General features: G+C 38.7%; 1 protein-coding gene across 4 annotated transcripts in view; it reads left to right on the plus strand.

The window, feature by feature from the left end:
• The window catches only part of cdh13 (cadherin 13, H-cadherin (heart)), a 169,387-nt gene that overhangs the window by 89,176 nt on the left and 55,274 nt on the right, over positions 1–24,937 (plus strand). For all 4 annotated transcript variants that reach the window (XM_088379246.1, XM_088379250.1, XM_088379249.1 and 1 more), the window contains exon 7: positions 12,742–12,920. In XM_088379246.1, coding sequence (XP_088235372.1) covers positions 12,742–12,920 — 179 coding nt within the window. The remainder of the gene's footprint in view (positions 1–12,741; positions 12,921–24,937) is intronic.

The raw sequence follows: 24,937 nt of genomic DNA on the forward strand, positions 1-24,937 counted from the left end.
AGAGACGTTAGTGTCTCAGTGATATATAAACGTAATTGGCAATGATGGAGTATAAATGATAATAATAACTCAGGGTGCAGTTTTCATTGGTGACTAATTTGTGTTTATTTTCGATGAAAAGGCCCAGGACCCTGCTGATGAATTTTGTCTGTTCTTCAACTTCTACAAACAAGCCTGATTTACAAGATTATCATTATGTTCATTTTGACATCTTTTCTCAGTAGCGTTGTTTGAGTTTAGGAACCACTTCTGTTCTACACCAGTGTGTACGCTAGGGTTATGTGAGCACCTTGCATGGGTGTAAGTGGAAACACATTATAACACTGGGTTATCTTTTTCACCCAATTTGGGTTCATTTTAACCCAACAGTTTTAGAACTGTAGTTTTGGGTGAACATTTAAGTAATTAAATTAAGTTAAATTGAAGCAATAGTTTTTACGTAGGAAACCTGAGTAGGTTGGTGGAGACAATGATCGCTTTAGACAGCTTCATAGTTTTACTAAATATTAATGTATTAATGAATTGGTGTGACAATATGCCTATGCCTACCTTTGATGATTTTGAAGGGTGAACATCCCTCTCCAATCTGTCGTCCGACACTAATGACCATATCATTAGTACTCTGTGTGTATTTATATTGCAAAGTTTTTTTTATACATAAACTAAATATTCAAATAGTGACCTTACCACAGTTGAAATATGAAACCTTTATAGTTTCCTTTTTTTCTTTTTTAAATGTCACAGTGGTTCTGCCACCAACATTTTGAATGAATGTAGTATTTCAATCGGTCCTTTATCTTAGTATAGCTAAATATAAACATTTTATCTTTATATTTGCATTACAAAAGTATGTTGTTTGTGTGGTGGGGGATTGCATGACAACACTGTAGCTGACAATGCCCCCTTCCCCCCCCCAAAAAAAGAAAAGTTCATCAATACTGATACTGAGAGACCTTGAAAAACCTCCTTGAAGTTGTGGCAAGTTAAGAGTTTGTTGCGGTGATAACAATGCTCAAGCTTGAGAGAAATTGCCGGAGATGGAAAATGCTTTAACTGGAAAATTATACCAAAGCTGGCAGGCAATTTGTTACATGATGGTTCCTGATTGTCACATTATTGTTTATGTCCATTCCGCTCTTTTGACTGGGTCCCTCTGTTAGCTAGAGAGCAGTCTCCCAAACACTATACAGGTGACCCTCCATCCCACTGGACCTATCAGCAGCTTGTCAGAGCAATTTCATGTCCACTTAGAATGCTGCCCAATTATCCTTCGACCATTGTTATTAGGACAAATTTTTATGTTTTTCTTCCCTTCATTTTTTTTCACTCCCTTTTCTCCAACGGATGTGTTGGTCTCGTTTGGCTCAGTAATGGCCTACCTGGACAATTTATATATCTAATTACTAGGACTATCTCATTTTGTGTGCTAAATAAGCGTTATTTTAACCCAAATACCAATTTAATAAGACACACTTGGAGTATTTATTCATTTGTGTGTGTCTGTTCTCTTTTCACCAATAAGGTATCATTGATTTCCACGAGCCATCTTCTTTTAAATTTCCATAGGGAGGCCTATGCATCGCAGCAGAAATGTGTTCTAAATTGGCTTCTTTTGGTTTTCAATAGACATTTGAAGTGAATGTTTGCAAAGGAGAAAATGCTTTCTTTGAATACACGTCAGGTTTGGAGTACATCATTTTGGTCCAATCCATCATTCCAAAGCTAAATAGGTTCAACATCTCTTTATTTTCTGAGAGTTTCTCACTCTTTCTCCTTGCTGTTCATAAACATATTATGCAGATGAGAACTTTCTCTGGAAATCAGTCTAAGATCTGAATGAGGAGCCCCAAATATAGTATGGATGGAAAATCCATGGTGTAACAATGGCTCCAAGTGGAGCCATGGTGGCTGTTCCACTGCTTGAGCACTGCTAATCTTTCAAAAGGTTTCTATTCTTCTTTGCCCCTGCACAGTCTCATATCAACTTGGCCTTGATTATCTGTCCCTTGCTTTGATTTCGCAGTGGCCTGCTCTTCTCGCTGAGCCCAAGTCTCAAAGGCTTTGAGTCCCATCAGACAAACCAATCTCACCACATCAATTCATTTTCCCACTTTCACTTTGATTTGAAAAGGCAGCCATTATTGCTTTCATAACTGTGTAACAATTGCTCCAATTTGTTTCTTTCCAAAAAATGAAAGTGTTCCCTTGCTGTTTTTTTGTCATCAAAACAAACAGATTTTTATTGTATGCCCTGCAATTGGCTGGCGACCTGTTCAGGATGTACCCAATGACAGCACACCCACGACAGTCAGCGGTTCAGAAAATGGATGAAAGAATCGAATGTTACAGTATGCCACCTGTAGTTTGTTAATATAAGTCATAAATTGCAATTATCGAAGAAACCGCCGTATCGAGAAGCGTGTTTTCTTCCAAGACCCTTCATTTAGCCATGAAAGCTGATCTGTGCAAGAATTGCTGCTGGGAAAGCGACAGTCTCCTTCATCAATCGCCTTGTCTATCACTCTCCCACATTATTATCGATTTCATTCCAAGTTATTTCAGTGTCCTGCTGCATTTAAGTGAAGTAACATCGCAGCATATTCTCTCAGTGTTTATTGAACTCTCTAATCTCTGTTGTAGTATTTCACAGGTTTTCCGCCTTGTTTTTTTAGTTTTTCACCAGTTGTCGATCTTTTCATTCCTGGGCTTCTGCACTAAGAATGCATCAGCAGCTCGCGGGTAAAACATCCATCCATGATTGAGTATTGATTTTGAATTGTCGGACAAGCACTGATGACAAAGTTCACAGATGGTAACAAAGCCTCAGGCTTCTGTCTAGTATGCCATGTAAGTGGATAAGGAATGTTTTAGCTTGACATTACTGTGATGACTCAGTCGGCATGGAAACCGGACAAGTATTTCAAAAGATCAAAATCCTGTGCTAAACATCAACTTATAAATATTAAAATGACATGATTGTGTTTGGGTAAATAAACAACAAACTTCCATCATCCGTCCATCCAGCCACCTACTGTCTGTCAGTACATCCGTCCATCCCTCCACCCAACCACCCACTTGTGCGTCCGTCCGTCCGTCCGTCCGTCCGTCCGTCCGTCCATCCATCCATCCATCCATCCATCCATCCATCCATCCATCCATCCATCCATCCATCCATCCATCCATCCATCCATCCATCCATCCATCCATCCATCCATCCATATGTAAGTATATATATATATATATATATATATATATGTGCGTGTGTGTGTGTGTGTGTGTGTGTGTGTGTGTGTGTGTGTGTGCGTGTGTGTGTGTGTGTGTGTGTGTGTGTGTGTGTGTGTGTGTGTGTGTGCGCGTGTCTGTATGCACATTATTGTTATTTTTTTTCTTTGCTGTCTTTGTGTTTTTTTTTCTTTCCATGCCAGTGTAACCATGACAGAGATTTGTGTTCAGTCACATACAATGACCTCTGTTTCTAACTTGGACTCATGGATTACAGTTTAAAATGTGACCAATCCTATTTGTTGCAACAAATACAGCCAATCTCAGTAGGCTCTCTGACAGTGCAGCATCCGTCACCCGTCACTATCGGCCAGATCCCCTTCACCCAGCCTGTCCATTTTTGTAAGCCAGCCATATTTCTGGCATTAGACTTGAGCCAGAAACCCGCTCTCGCTTGCAGTAGAAAATCTCCAAAGCAGTGTGTTGTTGTTTACTTGGTTTATACGTGGACTGTTCCTCAGTCTGGTACATACCAATTGCCAACAGTCATTTTTATTTCATTTTTTTGATTGATATCTTTATTTCAAACATATCCAAAACATAAAAACATAAAAAAATAAAACAAATAACACTTTAAAGTGTCATATGTAAGTCCGTACAACAAACGAGAAACCAACAAATTGAAAAAAAAAATCAATAACAAAGAATGCTCGAAAAGGAGTAGGAAGAAGCATTAAGAGCAGTGTCTCCTCTTTCGCTTTCATTTTCTGACAACAACAGAACTTAAACTTAGAAATAAATTCATTTACTTTAAATCTGACCATGATTTTAAATGGAACCGGCAATTTGGTGCTGTTAATAAAGCCAGATTTTTTCATTTTAGGCAGCTGGCTAAGGTAAATACTCTGCTTTCTCAATATTCCTTAAAAATAGCTATCCATCCCTCTACCCGTCTTGACTGGATTATTATCATTAATTTTATTTTGGAGTTAGCCGGTCCTCCCTCAAACATCACTAGTTGGTCCAGAATGCTGCTGATCGTCTCCTCAACGGAGCTCGTACGAGAGGGAGAACACCAATTCTGGCCTTCCTTCACTGGCTCCAAGTACATTTGAGTTGATTTTAAGATTATTTTTTATCTTTAAATCTTGATAAAGGATGTCTACCAAATGCTACTACAAGCTCAGAAGGTTCAAGCTTTTTATGTTGCCAGTGCCTGTCCCCCTTTGGAAAGACTACCCGCGGTTTTCATATATATGGTGTTTGACTCAACATGAGGCTTTGCATTGTTTGAGTTTTATGGTGTATGCTGCTTTTATGTGATTAAATATCATTTTCACTCCATGTGCAGCACTTTGTATGCAGCTATGGTTCTTTTTAAAGTGCTCTGAGTTGTAGCCTTTTATCGGTTATATTTTTTTCTCTGTAATTTCCTTTCTAATTTCTAGAGACAACTCTCTCCTTCAATTCTTCTCATCCATGTTGAGTGTGTTTACACACCATGTTATAAAGGAGCACAATCTTAGTCACCCTTTAAATAAGTCAAGTGGACATGATTGTACAATGGTCAAATTATTTTCAATGTTTTCAATGGTTACCATTGTTTTTGTCCAAGTCTGTTTAATGAGTATATTCTATTTTTTTTTTCTTTTTTACTTGATAATATTTCTGGTTCTCCTTGTCTCGAGCCTCAGTACAGTTAGCAAGCTGTCTTGCACCGATTGCCTTCTTTTTCTGGGTGAGAGCAGATGAATGCCTACTAATAGGTTCTCATTTTTATTAACTGAGTTGCTCGTACAGACTTTCTGGAGGTAATTAATTGAAGTGTCCTTTTAAAAGGAAAGTATCTTTTGTCTTGATTTAGTGAATGGAGTCATTAGTTAGAGCTTCAATGGTGGGAGAACAGGAGATTCAGAGCATTCCCTTCACTGTTACGGAAGCCATTTTGATAATTACAGAGGAGGTTATCATTATTAAAGATGACTCACTTCAGGACACATTATTTTGAATCGTAGAATTGAATTGTCAGGGAACATAAATGTATATCCAAGTAATTAACAAATTCAAACTGTTAGTGTATTTAGATTCAAATAGATAAATGCCAGTTGGCTGCAGTTACGCGGGGATTACAAGGTCCGCATGCTGCGAGTGGGAACAACTTATGCAAGGCTGTGTTTTTATTTATGTATCAACATATTTATTTCACGCTTTTTTTGACATTTGGAGAGCCAAAATGAATGACACACTCACGCACTGACATATTGCTCTGCCGATTGAGATTTTATTTTCACAATTCATTTGGCAATTTGTCTGCCAAGTCAGTTTAATCTAAAAAAAAAAAAACACATAAATAAATGTATTCACAAACAGCATCTGATTCGAAAAGGATGTGCTGATGGTGAAATGCGTCACAAACTAAAACGTCAGGCAGAATGCGTCTAGGTGCGCCGGTGGTATTTAAATGAGGTAACTTGCAGAGAAATTACCCACCTCTATGCAGATGAGCCTCATTGATAGACAATGTCTAATTGATTAACACCAGCACTAATGGCCCCACACAGTTTCAGGGGCAGAAAGCTAGTGTAAAATTAGCGCTACTCAGTGGAAGCCTCTTTTAGCAATTGCAAACTAGAATTGCCAGAGTAATGTGGAAGGAACACTCCAACATACACAACACATACGGGAAAAAACGAGAAGCTTTGAGAGGATCCTCCTTCTAAGACTCTGCTCTGACTTTCATTTGTGTTTTCAATATCAGCATCCATTCATCATAGTGTATCACTAACAAAGCATGCCTCAACTGCATAGACACGAGGGAAGCTTGCTCATTAGGATACCCATTGTTCATTTAAGATTAAAGCATCAGAGAGCGATCATCCCCACCAAACAATTATAGTCACAAATTAAACTAACTTAAATGTTATTTGTCTTTGGGCTGATGCTGAGCCAACTAAGAACTCTCAAGTGAAGAGACAATGCAGAGTCATGCACCAAACCCATTGGCTTCCATCCATTATCTGTCTCGCTCATCCTATATTGCAGGGAGATCAAGCTTCTCTCAGGTAACATTTGGCTGGCAAGTGGGATTCACGCAAAGTGTTGCCAAGACAAAAGGAAATTTGCCTTATGGGTAAGAAGACAAATCAAAGAGGTGTATTAAGGCTCCAAACGGGTGAAGGTAAACTGCAGCCTCGTGATCTTATGAGCATATTATTGCTACCTTATCCCTCCTGCTGCAGTACAAACATGGCACTGTTTACCGTTACTTCTTGCGGACCTTGAATTGATCTTTAGAGCTTTTCTCCATGGCTAATTTGGCAGTAGATCCATGCTGGGTACAATCAGACGTAGCTCGCTGTCTAATTTAGCACTCACCAACACTTCCTGCTTGGATTGATCTGCCTCAATAATTTGGGGGGAAATTATATTAAAGGATTTGTCAGAACCTTAAAATCAAGACACGTCTGAGTGTGTCTAGAGGTGTCACAGCCACCAGGTAATTAGATTTTAGTTAATGATGATGGAGATGCGCTCTGTGGCTGTTGACGTCCCTCAATCAATACACCCCTCATTGTTATAGAGTTTATTAATCACTGTTGAAATGCCTTGCAGAGTTAACAGTAAATCCGATCTTAAAACATTGCTTTTGATGAAAATGAATCGATTCAAATTAGCAAGTGAAAGCAAATATAGTTATGCTGAAACGATTGTGAACATTATTGCATGATTTTGTAAAGATAAATGCATAACCTCAACAAGCTTTATTTGACATTCCCGTACATACACGAATACAACTATTACAGCTGCTACTACTACTCTCCTTCTAACAATAATAATAATAACAATAATAAGCATTCTCATGATTACCGGAGCTGACTTTACTATTTTTTTTCAATTACCAAGCTAAGATATGACAATACTGTTTGTCAGTGAGTTGTTTTGCAGAATTATATAGAAAAATTACATATTAAGGATTACAGTCATGGATATTTGCTGTTTCTGTCCACTTGCATTGGGACCAAGTAGAGCAGTGACGCAGCATCTTCAGCGGATAGTGTTCTGGGTATTAAAACAAAAAGCTCCCGGGAGACATTTTGCACTGTGTAACATGTAATGTGCAATGGTAATTTAGATATAAAAAAAAAAAATCACGGTTTGACAGGTACTTAAAAGTATTGCAGTGTAGCAGTAAGCACAAATAGATCACAAAAATCTAGAGTCGATATGCAGAAAAAGACACTCACGCGAAATTGATGAAACCTAAATTTAACTGCAGCATCGACATTTTAAGTTAAAGATACAATGTAAGTTCCCACGAATATACTAAGATATCTGGAATCATGTTTTTTAAATGAAACTCTCATAACAGGCTGAGACAAAAATGAACACATAAGCACAGAGCACAAATGGGTAACAATAGACAAGCAAACAGTATAGAGACGTTGTGTAAAATACAGCATTCAGTCTAGTTTTGTGAGTTCCTTGCTTCTAGAAAAAAGCTCACCATTAAACCAGTGGCATTATCCGAGTTGTCATCTCTCTTCTCGGTAGATTTCAGTACTTGTCATTTGAAACTCAGTCGGAGACAGAATGACTGGATAATTTGAAACAGGTTGGAAAAATAGGACATTGATATTTTTACACACAGAGATTATCTTTTTATTTCCTTTGCAGTTTGCCGACACTATACATGCCGCCTTCATTTGATTGAATAAAAATCAATATGGAAAAGTAATGTGCAATTTCACCAGAAAGACATATTCTAAATTGACTTTTCTTTCCTTACTTTTCATTTATTAAGAAGAGATATTGTATAGGTTTTTGGAATCCATTTCCAAACAGCTATAAAGGAATTAAATTATTCTTTTTTATTCACACATTCACCCAACATTCAATCTAATAAAGTCCTAAAATACATTATTATCACAATCCTATGACTACACCCCTTCCACACATACACAATCAAAAGGAGTTGTACAAATTATTATTTCTGAAGTATTCTGGGTAGTGTGATCATGTCATTGTCAGCCAAATGCTTCAGAACTCATTGGACATAATGAACCGAAGCATACTGCGAAAGCAACCAAAGATCTAGTCAATTGCCTTACCTGAATCTGATTGTGCATGCATTTCATCTGCTAAAAGCAAAACTGAAGGGAAATCAAAAACTGAATTGTTTTGTGCTCCTTTTGAAGTCCCGCCCAAGGACAACTGTTTACTCCTTTTCTGCCACTTGAGTGTGATTAATATCAAATTTCGTTTTTGCTCTCACAATAGACATTGTACACCAAGCAGAAATCATTTTTTTTGCAATACTCCACCCTGAAGCTAATGTGCATTCACACAAAAGACATCCAATTCAAACACATTCTTACATCACATTTAGCTGGAATGTATTTTGTTCACATCTGTTGCTACATCTCGGCTTTTTGCTGGCATCAACCCTGCTGGTGGCACCCACACCTCTGCCAGCCTCTGGTGAGTTCCCTTAGCATTTGAAAGAATCAAGAGTTAGCTGGAGGCTACACAACTGTGCAGTGCCATCACACCAAAGCATGTGTGAAGTTTGTTTTGTCTGTTGTCCTCTTATCTGGCCAATGATACGTTTCTTATGTCCACAGTCCTCCTTTTTCCAGCTGATACTCCAAGTTATTCCGCAATAAATCTATCCAATTAGGTGGCTCATTGGGACCTACCTTAGGCCTTGTCATAGAATTGTTTGTTAAACATACAGTATGTGACTATCATTACTCATACCTACTGCTGTATATCATAAAGCCTCCTTATGGATTTTTTGGCAGTGCCATTATTTGAATAACAGTTTGCAAAGAATATTATATTATAATTTAGAGAATTATTTACCAAATAATCATTGGTATTAAATCATAATATATCCTATATGAAATAGTGTTTCTTAATAGGCGGACTCAGGTCCAGACCCAAATTTGTTTTTATACGATATGGTACCATTGACATAACAGCATATCATAACATCCAGCAAAAGTCCTTTCTCTGCAGCAGAGTGAAAGTTAATGTGGTGGGTATTGTTTCTTGAAACAACCAATTTATCTGTCATTTTAATTCTGTAATTTGCCACCAGTTAGCATGTTTGTGTGTTAACTGGTGGGTGTGTGTGTGGGGGGGGGCGGGGGGGGTATCGGTGCTCTTGGGGTGGGGGGGGATATATAGGTGCTCTTAAGCACCCGTGCGTGCTCATGGTGCACACATGCACACATGATCACTTTTTTATCTAACAGTGTGACTTTCCGGCTATGAAGTGGAACAGAGTTAAGGTAATGACAGAGATGGCACTGTTTAATTAGTCCGCAGAGGAAGGATTATTGGTTTACTTAAATGGTTCACCTTGAAGTGCAAACGGAAAGAAGATAAAACCCTTTCCTGGCCAGCCCGCCTTTACCTTCAAGTGGTCTAAGACACTTTGCTCTTATCCACACTTGGCATATTTTTCAATATTTCTCATATCAGAACTTAAGCCTCATTTGAAGTACATTGAAAGTAAAATATACATTTGTAAGTGAACATTGCTGCTGATTGTTAATTTGACAATGTTTGCAGTCTAAAAATGTAAACATTTGAAAATGGGTCTGTATGTCAAAATTCTTGAAAACAATAGCATTATTTATGACATGTTCTGTCTGAGCGGCTCACTGGCAAAATTGAGTGCATCCATTATTAGCATCAGAACAATAAACATTCATGGAGGACCTGAGCACTTACAATATTCAAATACAATGGTTCACCACAACAGTGTTAATGTATCGAATAGAATCACATTTTTAATTAGGTATAGACATGCCCCATGAATATTGGCCAGTTAGCCAAATTCCGCAAACAATTGGCGCACTTCAATAGGGGTTTGTAAGAGTGTATGTTTGCCACACGATGGGAGCAGAGCACATAAAACAAATAGGATCATAAAGCACCAACACAATGCGGCTAACGTGTTCACAATCATCAAGCCATGATACATAAACAGCTGCATTTAGAAGCTAAATTATTCAACACAAACAAACCACTTTCACAAACAGCTCATCAATTGTATTAGCTAGCATACTAGGCGAAGTAAAACATTTGCATAAATTGATGTGACGTCGCACATCGGCAAACAAATGCAAAAATCACTTCACACAAATAATAATGTCATTGAACGAACATTTTAAATTCACACACAGGAAGTAAAGGCAACTTATTACGGGACGGTATATTCCATACATCTGTATTCGCTGCATCACTGGAGAAGCATAATCGTACTTTTAGTTTCACTTCTGACTTGCACAAGCTGTATTCAAGAGCCACGAGCGAAACAGGACATGTCAGAGCAAGACTTGTATTATTTTGGTCTGGCACAAGTGAAAAACTGCAATTTTCAACATGAAACCAGGGATGGATTGCAAATTAAAAATCTGAAAATTTGAAAATGTTGATTTCCATATATTCTTACACATATTCAATGCAAGAAGTGTTTCTTCTCTGCAGTGCAATTGGTAGTTGTTGCCTGTTCTGTGGGGAAGAAAGACGCACTACTTGCAAATTACAGTGTTGTTGTTTTCTAAAGTCTTTTGGCAGGGTTGTTGCCATGTGAATGTTCCTTCAAGGCTGAGAAATAGAATAACACGAGAAATGTTGGTGCTTTATTGTTGCATAAATGAAATGACAAGGACGGTACACAGAGCACATATCTGGAAATTGTTTTGCATCGTGTTATCTAAGCTGAAAAGAAAGAGTGTCAAGAATAGCTCATTCAATACAGGTATTGAGATGCAATACGACATAACCTGGAACTCGACGCCAATTCGTTCCAGAAGGAGCATTGAGAAGTGAAACAGTCACGTTCCACAGCAATTGACTGAGTCTGTTTTGGAGCACACCAAGAGGTCTGTGTCTATCGAAGAAAATTCTAAAATGAAGAAATCTTCTTTGAACAGTTAGATTACACTTTGCGCTAGATTTGCTCTGGCCACAATAATAGGGGCCACAACGGTCTTGCCAGCTTGTCAACAAATCCACATTTACCGCTACTTGCAGTCAATATAGAGGCTAAAATATATTATACATACATTTTACATTGCATACATTTTTCATGAAACCAATTTATGATAGTTTTAGCCACATCCAAAATCAACTGCCCCACATTGTACAGTGACAGATACCCACTTGGCTCTCTGTACTTATCCATCTGTGTCCTAACCATATAGGTCTCTATCACGTTGCTGCTGTCACATTCTCCTCCAAGAAGCAACAGACAGCACTGAGCAAATGTTTGTCTGACTCTGAGCTTATGACAGCCAGAACATGAAGCACTGGAGCGAGATGCAATTTAGAACCTTTTGCAGTACTTGGGAAATGAAAACACTGTGCAAAAGGGACAGGTCCAGCCACAGTCTATCGCTATGTGCACGTATGAATGTGCATATGTCTTACAATTGTTATCATCGCAGTCAAGCAACAGATTGTGGGTTGTACTATGTCAAAAATGAACTCAATGTCATCAATTGTTAAGACATTTATTTTTGGATGTCAATACCAGACCAAAAGTTTATTTTGTACTTAGGTACAGACTTGTGGCCACATCATTAGGTACACCTGCAAAATCTAACTGCTTAAAACCTAGGACAAAGATGATAATTCTCAGTTTGTATTGTTTTTGATGCATTTTAATGATGTACTTCTGAAACATTTGTTAGCATCAGAATAGCATCAGAAATATGTGTTTACCTTTTATTATGCTGTTCTTCATTTCTAGCTCATTCTTCTCAAATGCATGTTTTTGTATCGCCAAGATCATTTAGATTCTGATTTGATCTGTTAAATACCGTATTTTTCGGACTATAAGTTGCTCCGCAGTACAAGTTGCACGAGCCATAAGATGCATAATAAAGAAGGAAAAGACATATAGGTCGCACTGGAGTATAAGTCGCATTTTGGGGGGAAATTTATTTGATAGAATCCAACACGAAGAACAAACATGTCATCTTAAAAGACAATTTAAAATAAAAATAGAATAGAGGCAACAAAAGGCTGACTTGTATGGTGTGGTAACTTTACAAGACACATAAACATCGAACTGAGAACGTGCCTGGTATGTTAATATAACATATTAAGAGTGATTCAGATAACTATAGCATAAATAACATGCTAACAAGTTTACCAAACCATCCGCATCACTCCAAGTCATTAAATCTTCATCCTCTGTGTCACTTTTAAACAATTCCACTAACAATGGAGGTAGAAGATGAAACGCTTCATCTTCTACGTTGTTTAAGTCAGACTCACCAACACAATTGTCAACACAAGCCTAGAGTGCCCTCTTGCAGTTTAGTGTGAAAATAACTTGTGAAATTATATAATAATGTGTTAATAAGTTGCTCCAGAGAATAAGTAACTATGGGGGATAAAAAAGACTGCAATTTATAGTCCGGAAAATATGCTTCTCATTAACAATTCCTCTTGTTACACTTTCACACTTACACTTTATATCCTTGTCACTGTCTTCTCCAGGAACCACAGTGATGACAATGACGGCGTTTGATGCAGACGACCCCGCCACAGATAATGCCGCTTTACGCTACAACATCATCCGGCAGTCACCAGACAAACCATCTCCCAACATGTTCTATATTGACGCAGAGAGAGGCGATATTGTCACTGTCATCTCCCCGACTCTTCTCGACAGAGAGGTGGGTTTGTTCAGCAAGCATGTACTTTAGTATAGTATTAAGCTCAGTATGCATGAAGTTAGTTTGCATGAAGTTATTTTGGGTGTAGGATATATATATACATACTCCAAAAAGCATGTGTGAATACAAGATGAGTTTCATACCATTTCCTCCACTAACCAGAGTGCGACAGTGCGATGATTGCTTTTTTAGCACAGTGACGAATGCCAGAACATCGATTGGGTCCGCTAGTGGAGGAGGAATATTAGCTGTTGTCAGACACTTTGCGCTCTGTTTAATTGAAGTGATACACATTCACTTTCCTGCTCTGGTGGTGTCCAACAAGCCTGCTTGAAAACCTTCCATCCGGAACTGTTTCAGCCATGCTCACTGCACCAATAAGCTGTTTCGGTCCAGCCACAGGATGCTTTTTAATCAAAGTGCAATTGATTCCAAGGACAGAAAAAGCATATGGTCAATGTGCTTTTTATGAAGTTACTGAAAGAATTCCGGGACACCATTTGTAATACCTTTCTTTTCCTGTAGTATTTTCTCACCAGAATTTAGTTAAAAAAAGCAAAAAAGCAGTATGTTTTATAACTATATGTTGTTTCCGAGTACTGCTTTATAGCCAAAACAATAAAATACTGATTAATTTCCTTACTTTTATAATACATCACACCCAACATGTCATTAGTTTGCACTGAATTTATTTAGAGTCTGAGAGCTTTAGGATGAAAGCATTCCTTCTGATGATAGCAGTCCTACTTCTCTTGTATATTATTAACGCTATAAAACGGAAAGAAACGCATTTCTATCCCCCAAAATTAATCAATCCACACTCTATATTCAGTAGTTCAGTTACGCAGCAGAGAAAGATGGAGCTGCAGAAAGCCGAAGCTCAGTTTGTTGCTCCTCCAAGTTTGGAGAGATGCAAACTAATCCTCTTCCGTGCATTTGCCTGTATAAGCCTGAGTGGGCAGAAGGAAGGGCATATGTGTGCAATATATGTGTTAGAAAAAAAGACATTCATGCAGCTACATAGAAAGAGTGAACCATCGCTTCTCGGGTCTGTGAATTACTGCACGTGAATCTGTTGCAGCCACGTGTGTCTCTCATGTGGATGGTGAGAAGCAGAGGCATTGTAATGCTGGGTGGTGGAGAGTAATCCAGAGGAAATTGCCGAATCAAGTTTGTCACATTGAAATTATTGTGGCTTTCTCTCTCTTGTAGCGTAAAATCCCAACATAATATGAATATTTATTCCACAGGTCTGTTACATTTGTGTGCCAGCCCCCTCTCACACTTAATTTCACATTATCCGGACTCTTGTTCGATCGATTGGAGCCTGTAATCTGTGACTGCTATATGATGATCAGATGAAGCAATTTCGAGCGAAAAGATGGATACATTTTTTTCCATCACCATGAAAACCTCTCAATCAAAGGGTGTCAGAAAGTCGATACTACTTCACTTACCAACTACGATAATGCTCGTCTACACAAGTGTAGTTCTGAAGTAAATTGTAACCTTGAATTTGGACATTACCTGTTGTGAAAGAACATGTCAAAAATCGGAATCTTATACGTGCTTTTATGCGTCCATATTTTCATCATGCAATGACTAGTGTAGCAGAGATGTACATCATTAAAAAGAGAGACGAGAGAGAACACAGGGATGAAAGATGGCCTGCGATGGCCACTATAATTTTCTCTTTAGTCTACAAAATAATAAGCTTCCTTTTGATTTTCTTGGTCTCATTAATATGCTAATGTGGTTCATTAGCCAAAAGCTTTACACAGTAAATTGGAAAAAGCATGGAGCCACAGTGTGATCTTAACTTTCATACAGACCAAGTATTTTCCATCATTTGGAGATTATATATTACTAACAAAATAGGCAAATGAAAGTAGAAGCCTGATTTTATCATTGTGATGTTCATACTTTATACTTGAGATAAGTTATAGCGATAGAGTGATCACATTCACGCAGACGCACACACATACACACGCGCGCACACACACATATCTATCACTGTAATCGATTTTAGTCCGTGGAATGTGCGTTGGGCTGTAACCAGAGAGAACAGACTGGTAATGGCAGCGTGACTTTGTGACTCTAATGCTCTGCGGCCCATCTGGGGGCTGTCACTGCTAAGGAAAGCCAATCGATGAAGTCGGGCCAGACCCTCCATCTGCCTCCATGTTCTACAGAGGTGAATTAAATTGAGATAAAATGTCTGACGCAGTGAGCAAGAGAGAGTCTTTTGGTGTTTTGTCATTTCTTGAGGATAGGCACCCATGTATATTACGCTCCCCAAAAATTGCCCTTCAAAAGCAGTTTTTTCAATGTACCCAGATTTATTAATTACACCCCTTTCATTTGCTGGCTCTTACCTTCTCTGTAGGGCCAAGGTGAAAAAATATCATCAGGAAAAAATTCATTATAACCATTTCAGTTTTAGTATTCATTTGAGTATTATTTGCTAGAACTTACTTTGGAGACTAAATTCTGAACTTTATTTAAAATCAAATGCTAACGTGTTTAATAAACTACTTTGGGTTATTCTACAATGACAGAGGAGTTTTTACTTGAAGCGTGATGTCCACTTTTATCGAAATGCATTCGTACACTAAAATAGATGGATAAATCTTTTCACGCTAGGTGCACGCGCTTGTTTTTTTTGTGTGTATTCTGATTCAGCAGGATTTGAAAGGCAAGCGGTTCAGCTATAGACACTTTGTGTTTTGTAAAGTGAACAGCTGTCAAATAATCAATGTTTTTTTAAGACAAAAAGGTTTAAAAAGGTGTGTTTTTTTTTTTTACAAATTCACTGCTGCCTTTTTTAGAAGTTGTCAGCTGAGTGCTGTGACGTGTCTTTTTAAAGACAAAAAGGTTTGCATTTTATATTTTTTACTAATTCACACCTGCCTTCTTGGAAGTTGTCAGCAGAGCGCTGTGATGTGTCTTATATCAGCTGATGCTCCCGTATGTAGCCGGCATTGGTAATCGTGTTCTGTCACGCCGGCCTCAACTGCCTTCTACCTGGAGAAGTGAATGGCAAGTGTGTGAGAGCAAAGAGCACCTTCATCTCAGAGTGATCATGACCCGTTTCCTCATTGAAACATTCTGAACATATATTCATATTTATAGATGCAGTAAGTGTATGGATGGATGGATGGATGGATGGATGGATGGATGGATGGATGGATGGATGGATAGATGGATAGATGGATAGATAGATAGATAGATAGATAGATAGATAGATAGATAGATAGATAGATAGATAGATAGATAGATAGATAGATAGATAGATAGATAGATAGATAGATAGATAGATAGATAGATAGATAGATAGATAGATGTTTTGTTACTTTTTAGTTTGCTGTAAGCAGATATAGTATAGATATAGATGGTTCACCAAATGTTTTGTTGTTTTAATGAGCTTTTTCCACCATAGTCACTGTGACACAGTAAAACAGCAGGAAAGAGGCTGCCTTTTGCAATTGCAAAATTAAGCTACTATTCCATTTGGGTTGTAGTGAGGAACCTTCTTGCAAGGGAGGTCAGACTTTTGTTGCACTGCCAACAGCTGAGAAGTAGGACACATCATGTTCCCATAAGGTGCAGTTGAAAGGTAACGGTCTTTAGTTTTCCATTACTTTTCAAAACCAAGACTAACAAATTAACACATTATCCTGACAAAATATTCAAGTTATTTGAGAATCCACATTAAACAAATATCCAAGTTGCAATTTAATTCTAATTTCTCACTCCTTTGTTTTTCACGCAATCAAACACATCAGTAAAAGTGTAAAAAAAAACATTGACAACTGATTGCAACATAAAAGATGTCATCACTTTTCATAATTGCATCTACTAATTGTTTAGGTGTTCTTTCATTTTTTTTTCTTTTCATTGTGTTGCTGTCAGCAATGTGTGTGTGTGGAAGTTGTAATCACTAAATTTCAGATTGGCATTTGACTCTAGAGGTTCCACTGTGTCATTTACATGAATATGACTTTCAGAAATCAACGCTTTTGCTTTGTTTGTCATTAGAAAAACATCTTCACATGTAAATGATAATGCCCATTGACAGGAGATGTCATATTTTTGTTTGTTTCCTTATGCTGTTTGCCACTCTCCCCAAAAAAGTCTTAACATGGATGTTTTATACGTAAAGGATTTAGTTTCCATCCATTCATTTTCTATACCGCTTGTCCCCAGGGGGGTCGTGGGTGTGCTGGCGCATATCCCAGTAGTCATCGAGCAGCAGCCAGGGGACACCCTGAACTGGTTGCCAGCCAATCGCAGGGCACACAGAGACGAAAAACATTCTGCACTCGCACTCACCCTCCAGGCAATTTGTAATGCTCAGTCGGCCTACCATGCATGTTTTTGGGATGCGGAAGGAAACCGAGAGTTTCCCAGAGAAAACCGATGCAGGCAAACTCCACACTGTGCCGCCTTCGATTTACTCTCTGTGCTTTGTTTTTGTTTTTGATTTTACTCTAAGTTGTTTGCTAAATACTATGGATGTCAGGTACAGTAGATGGGTGAATAATTGTCTCCTGATCAGCTGTATTGTGTGTGATATTGGCCATATGAAGAGTGGCCTGGTGTTGGTTTGGTGCGACCTTGGCTGTGTGCTTTCTGGCAGGCTGATAGGAGAGCTTATCCTCTCTAATAGCTTATTTGGCTCAGTGGGCACTGTTGCTTCATGACTGGGCAGTGATGAACTGTTCTGGCAGTTTCCAGTGACATTTTTTTTATTACTGAAGTGGCACAGAATACAAATTTGATATGTGCACATTTTTTACTGTGCGATAGATTGTGAATATTTTCACTGTGCATTTTTATTTACTCTACATGCTGAACCTAGTTGGTCTGTCTGGTCGTCCAATTTTCCACAAAAAAAATACCTTGAAACTCTATGATTAAAATCTGTGTTTTTGTTCCAAAACCACAGGATTACATCCAAGTCACATTTTGTCATTAAGGTAACTTAAGTAACTTAAATGATGAAAATGACTACATTTGGTAATTAAAAGGTTAATTAACAAATTAAAATGATAATTAAAAGATTGAAATATTAGTTTCAAGTAAATAGTATACGAGACTATTCGTACTTAAAAATGTTCTCCGTATTGATAATGACTGCTAGATTATTTTTTAACAGTATGTCAGGAAAATGTGTTGGTCAATGGTTCCCATTGCTCATCTGCTTAGGCCCAAGTTGCTGTCTTTTCCGTTTTAGATCCTATCCTATCCTATCCTATCTTTTTATGCGTATCATTCTGAAATCTCCCTTCCAACACTTCATTCTGGGCATCCAATTAATCTGCAGGTCAAAGCAGTGTGATTCCATATAGAGCTGTGGCGCCTTTCAAGGCAGGGCTCAAATAGCCATTCAAATTACATCGGCACCTGGCTTCAGAGTAACCGCTTTGCAAAATGTTGTTTTCGAGCATTTCCACGGCCACCTGCTAATCTCATCCTCCCACATATAATTGAATGTCACTCGTCACATAAGGACGCTCGACTGTCTTCAATTAGAATCTTGTTTCGGCGTGTCACAACAGCGGAACAAAGCAGACGGAGAAATATTTACTCCTTCTACGAAGTGGACAGACTTATTATATCATATCATCTATATGCAAATATTATGCCACAGAACACATTGATAAGATTTCATTATGGCAAATGTATGTGTACTTCAGTTTATAAACTCTCATTCACCTATTATGATTGAGATATTGAAACGGCATAGCCGGTGGAGTAACATCCTGTTATGGGTGGCAGTGTGCGTGGATGAGGAGGGATGATGAGTTGTGCAAATTATGTTTTTCTCTCAAAGAGTACATACTTAGAGTACAAGAAAGTGTTCTACAAGTCAAAGACCGTTTAGCGTTTCACTCAGTTTAATTTTGAGTAATAATTAACTTCATTCACTTGTTATTTATTATGCTTAATCAAATATTCAATTATATAAATAAAAATATAAATTAAATATTTAAACTAAGGATTTACACTGTACATGAGCAGTGTCCTCTAAATGGTTTCGGTGGCAAATCGTCACATTAGTAACAATTATACACCAAATTATGTCTTCAATGCATATGCGATGAAAGGAAACTTAAATACTTGTCCTTATATGCAAAGATTCCACTATGCAGTATTATCCTTGTGTGATGGCAACTTGCCAGATCTTTGTCAAATCAAATCAATACAACATGACTGTGAACTCAACCACCTTACGCTCTTTTGTTCTTTCTCCCAAATGAACAAGGTGGACAGGCACTGATGAAATATGGGACCCCTCCTCAGCATACCCCCTCTACCAATTCCATCATGCTGCTGCCCACTTGTGTTAGTGAGGAAATGAGATACCACTAATTAATTAGATCTCTGAGTGCTAAAGATGAAGATTACATTGGAATGAAGGTTAGATGTGTCAATCATAGCTTTTTGTCGGATAGACTAAGGGTTCTTTAAGATCAATTGGGCCCCATGGGCATTGTGAGTCTCAGTGTGTATGTTCTTAATCGCTCCCTACGCATACCCTTGCTTTAATTGAGTCTCACCGAGTAGTCAATGCAAATATAAGACTGACATCACTGAGGACAATTAGATTCACTGGAAGACAAGACAAAAGATACACAGCTAGAAGTGACAAAAGAACAATGTGCAACATGTGATTGTTTTCAAATGAGAGGGAAAACAAGAAAGCATACTGCTGGGAAAGAAATGGGAGGATCCATGCATTCATTTTCTGAACTGCTTTTTCCTCACGAGAGTTGTGGGCATGCAAGAGCTTATCCCAGCTGACGTAGGGCAGTACGTGTGGGACACTGTGAACTGGTTGCCACCGAGACAAAAAAACATTCACACGCCTACGAACAATTTGAAGCGGTCAATCGGCCTACCATGAGTGTGGGAAGAAACCGGGGTAGCTGGCAAAAACCCACACAGGCAACATGCAGAGCAAGAGTTGAAGCCAAAACCACCACACTGTGAGGTGGACATGTCGCCCAAAGGGGATCAATTAAAAGACAAAATGATATTAATTAATAGTGCAGTCCAGTTTATTGGTAATTTAGTCAAACACTGGGTTGTAATGCAACATGGTACCTGGAATGCTATTCTAGATACATGAAATAAATCGTGTATTCACGTAAACTGTAAGTATACATCTATGTAATATTTGATTTCAATGTTGCAAATGAAGTAAAAACCATATAATGAGGAGATAATAAGTCCCCTAGTAAGGTTAAAATATTTCCCTTCATTAATAAAACCACTTGAGAGTCACAAACTGACATTCTCTTTTCAATTTGCACACAAACGCTGACAAGTGCAGTTGCCCAGTCAAAATGCCAAAGAAAGCAATCAACCGAAGATGTCCAGGCTTCCATTTCCTATCACGCTTATCCGGATTGGGGTTGTGGATGAGATGGAGTCTATCCCATCTGATTTTGTGTGTGAGGCGTAGTAGAGTTTGTATTCGTTGTCAGTCAATTTCGAGGCACATACAGACGAACAACCGTTAACAATATTACCAACAATATTTGAGTGTAGGACTAATGAGAGCAATTTGAGTGGATGTTTCTGGAAATGTCATTCTATAATTACTACATGCCTTCTGTTTTGTGCTTGATCTCATCCTTGATATTATTCCTGAAAGATATTTTGAGTGGAAAAAAGTAGTTGCCTATTCCTCCTCAACAGAATTTACCTTTTATTCAAAATGAAAATGAAATATTGCACTGTGTAGAAATGCATAACTAGTAAACTAGCATTTCCTATCTGTAATAAAATAATTTAATTCTAGTGTCATCCTGTTACTTTCTCTTAACTAGTCACCACAGTGGCTCCATCCCTAATGCTCACAGCTCGTGGCAAAATGTCGATACTCAGCAAGCTCAAATATTTGTTCATTCAAATTGCTATGCCGCAATAAAAAAAAAAAAAAAGCGAGACCTTTTTAAAATTCCAGCGTAATCTAGTGGAGTTGCGAGTGGCTGCTATGTTTGTGTTCTAAGGTGGTATTGAAAGGTCAGCGTAGAGCAAAATGGGTTTCAGGGGTGGAGAACCTGAGAATGAAGGAGAGTTAAAAAAGGTGGAAGCATTCAGGTGGAGGGCAACGTAATTAGGGTTGCACAACCTCTTTCTGCTCGGAGGATAATATGCGTGTGTCGCTGCAGTGAGGGCCTCAGTCCTGCCTGAGATATTTCAGTGACGCCACACTGTCATTAAAACTAAAAAGAGCGTCAGTACATTTATTTCCCTCTTGAACTTTCCCTCCACTCTATCCTTCCCCCTTGTGATTCAGCCTGCTGTTTCATTCTTCACAACTGTTTCTTCTGCTGCCTCCCACCTATTCCGCGCTCATCCTTCAATTTTCCCCATCCTCGTTGACCTGAGGATAAAGAGTATTTGTCAACAGCTCTTAGTCTCCAGAACAGCCTACCCCCACCCATCCACCCTTCAGGCAAGAATTAATTTCACCCAGTCTCCATGAGAGAGTGCATTGATTGGAAAAGTTTGGCTGTGTTCTGACTACTTTTTATTGTTCTCTTCCCCATGCCACTCTCTCTTTGCTGATGAAACCGAGCCCGGTTCATTGCCTCTGCCAAAGCAGACACAATGCTATCGGGACCCATCTCTCTTTAGGTGACTATCTTTATCGGCCCTTGTATAGAGATCTCCACCCCCTCCATCTGCCCTCCTCCTTCACTGAAGACATAAATCAGGCCTGTGCAGCATAGCGGTATGGTGATACATTCATTCTCTTGTAAAAGAGAGGACGACAAGGCAGACAAGAAGTTGACATTGACACAAATTGCAGCATATGTGCAGAGGTCATGCATTAATTCTCCTTGTGAAGCCCATCATTGGCTTCCTATAAATCCTGTTAATACCATTGCAGACTGACGGTCAAATTGGAAGTTAACGTTCTCCGCTGTCACTCCGTTTCATCGAGTTCAATCTATTTGTAGCAAGCAAACAAACTAGAATTATTTGTTAGTGGCTTCCTTTCAGTGGTACTGTTTTCTCTCTAGATAAATGCACAAGCTTATGCTAAATTTCTGGAGACTGTCAATTCACAGTAACAATTTGACTGACTGCTCTGCAGCATGCTGGGAATTCTAGCGTAGAGAGGGAGTTTGCTTTGACATGACCTGACAGTTTGGTGGCTAAAAGTGGCTTAAGCTTTACACCTGTTGGAACCAAGTTTAACTATTGCTGCATATGGTCGAAGATAATTTTGGTGAAGTTGAGCAGGTCACAGGCAGACAAATTTGCTTCCTTCATCATCATTGTACAAGTCAAACCATTGAATGCATCATTAATACATATTAACATCTTTATTGTATTTTTACAATAACCCTTCTTGTTGCAGCACAGCTTTGGTTTGGGGGAGATTTGCGTGTGTTGGGGTGGAAGGCCAATTGGCCAGTTCAAAGATTTGTGCTCTCCCTGGTCTACCTGACCTGCATTTCCTTATAAACGCACTTTGGGCCATATTTCGACATGGCGGAAGCATTACAGACCCACTGGATTCCATTTAGGAGATCGACACCCGCAAAGTACGTTTATGCGGAACTGCACAAAGATCTCCACTTGTTGATGACGTAAAGTTTGCCACTATGAAAGTGGGCAGTTGGAGACCGCCTTACACCCCCGAACACGTGTCAGTGTGTGACAACCCCCCACAGTTTTTACATGTCAAGGACTGAATGGCTCTCAACGGCACAAGGCACTTATTTTTAACGGCGCCAAGCTGCGTGCATCTGCGAAAACACCATGACGGCGCCTTGTGTTGGGCTTTCACTGGGCACAAAAATAGAGCCCATGTGATTTAAATCCAGTCCAGTGGAGTAATATACATCTTTAATCCACATTTCTACTTATTATCTATTGGAAGAATGGTAGCCCCCAAGAGAAAGCACATAAAAAGCCAACGTCTTCCAAGAGCCTTTGAAAATTGCTCATTAGATGAATATTGAGGAAAAATGAATACATTGTTGCAGTCTCCAAACGGTGGATAAAATACCTGAGCTTGTATGACTTTCCTCTATGATGATGACAACCTAAAAAAATGTTTTCGGTACAACAGTCAGGGAATTTTATAGTAGTGTGTATTTGTAATGAGTCCACATGGGCATTCTGGACACAGTGAGTGTAATTGCACGTGTTCAGAGGGTAAGTGAGGACAGACCAAGGGAGCTTTCTATGTGGGGGAATGTAAAAGATGCTGTTTACTTAGCCCAGCAAGCTTGTGGAAGTACTTTGCTGGCTCAGTGTGATGTAGTCCCCAGAAGCCTCCACTGAAATATGGCCAGGGGAAATAAGTCAATATTTGACTTTATTCTTTTTTTTTTTTTATTATTATTTTTTAGTGGAAATCTGAGAATCGGGTGGCTGTGTCTGAACACCATAGGCCAGCTGTCAGGAAGCAGCACCTAGTTCTCTCTCTGACCTGCACGGATCAATGCGTGCTTGATAATTCCTGTGGCCGCTGGGCTGCAAAGATAAGACCAATCTGACAGGGAAGAAGTAAAGTCAGTCACACAAGCATACACACACACACACACACACACACACACACACACACACACACACACATATATATATATATATATATATATATATATATATATATATATATAGGCGCCTCCCTTAAATGCGGTTTCGAACCAAAATAAAAATAAATAAATAAATAAAAACCATTATTCTAATGGAAATATTGCTCCATATTGCCATTATATTGGTGCTCGGTTATTGTATTTTTTTTAATTCTCTGATCTGTGCTCAGCGATTTGCCTCAAAAATCCTGAATATGTAAAACCTAAAAATGACTTTCTGCACTTCCAGAAAATCAGAGCAAACCAGCAAACGCTTGCCGAGATCAAAAGACTGAAATTCATTTGATGTTGAAAGCTATGCTTCCATCGTCGCCATTCTCAAATGCAATGGCTTGAAGGTATTTCTTTAATACTGTCGCCAACGTCCACTCGTACTAAATGATGAACTGATTAAATGCTGGTTCAAGACTCCAATGACCTCTCGTATGTCCCCTCCTCATTAACCTGACAAGCCCGAGGGGAATTTCATTATATCAAGCACGGACATTCTCCTAGATCCAAGGATGAAGTGATTGGCGGTCAACATCACTGTGACCTTACAAAACATGATTTTGACCATAACCCATATTGGAACTCTGATTAGAACAAAAGCCTCATTCAAATTTCTAATGAAATAAAATGAGAAATTGATGTTTTATATGTCATAAAGTTTAGAGGGCAACTTTACTATGACCTCATAACGGACTGCTGAATCAATGCCAACACACAGGGACGTAGCGTCACCATGACGTGTGTGTGGTGCGCGGGTGCGTGTATGCGGGCGCGCGCGTGCATGCGCGTATTTATGTGTGTGAAATCAAATCGTGATTGCTTCTCAGTGTAGCTATGCTAAATAGGTGCCATGTTACTTCCATTTCGTCATGGAACACATCAATAAATTTGACCCAAATTTGAGTTCTTACCCCATTCCATATTAAAGTGTGCTGTGCATCAGCAACCATTTGGTCAGCTGGAGCTAAGCGCTTAGCAAAGATAATAACAGGTATTACACCTGTATATCATTTAGTTGAGTGACACCACGTGGTTTTCCAGACTCTTACCATTAATTTCCATGTGTTTATGTGTGCAAATAGAGTGGAATGAGAAACCCTCATTAGTATGCATGAGCCCCATTAAATATTCACTCATCAACTCTACATTTTATTTGGATTCCCTTTACAGTGGTACAAATCACTGGTAATGAACTGTGCTGACATTTTTTCGCAGTCGCGTAATAGGCAAAGACGTTCCCATTTGAGCAGCAATGAGCAGTTTACCCACTTTCCATCGTCTTACAGTAATCAATTGCAAAAACATACAGTTTGATAATATATTTTAAGAAATCTTACAACTACTACTGTTATTATGTCCTCATTGGTGAATTTCCATTAACTGAGGTTTGTGTTTACG

This window comes from Syngnathus floridae, chromosome 6, assembly GCF_059516105.1.
Source record: "Syngnathus floridae isolate MCC-2025c chromosome 6, RoL_Sflo_1.0, whole genome shotgun sequence".
In the NCBI taxonomy this organism is placed as follows: domain Eukaryota; kingdom Metazoa; phylum Chordata; class Actinopteri; order Syngnathiformes; family Syngnathidae; genus Syngnathus; species Syngnathus floridae.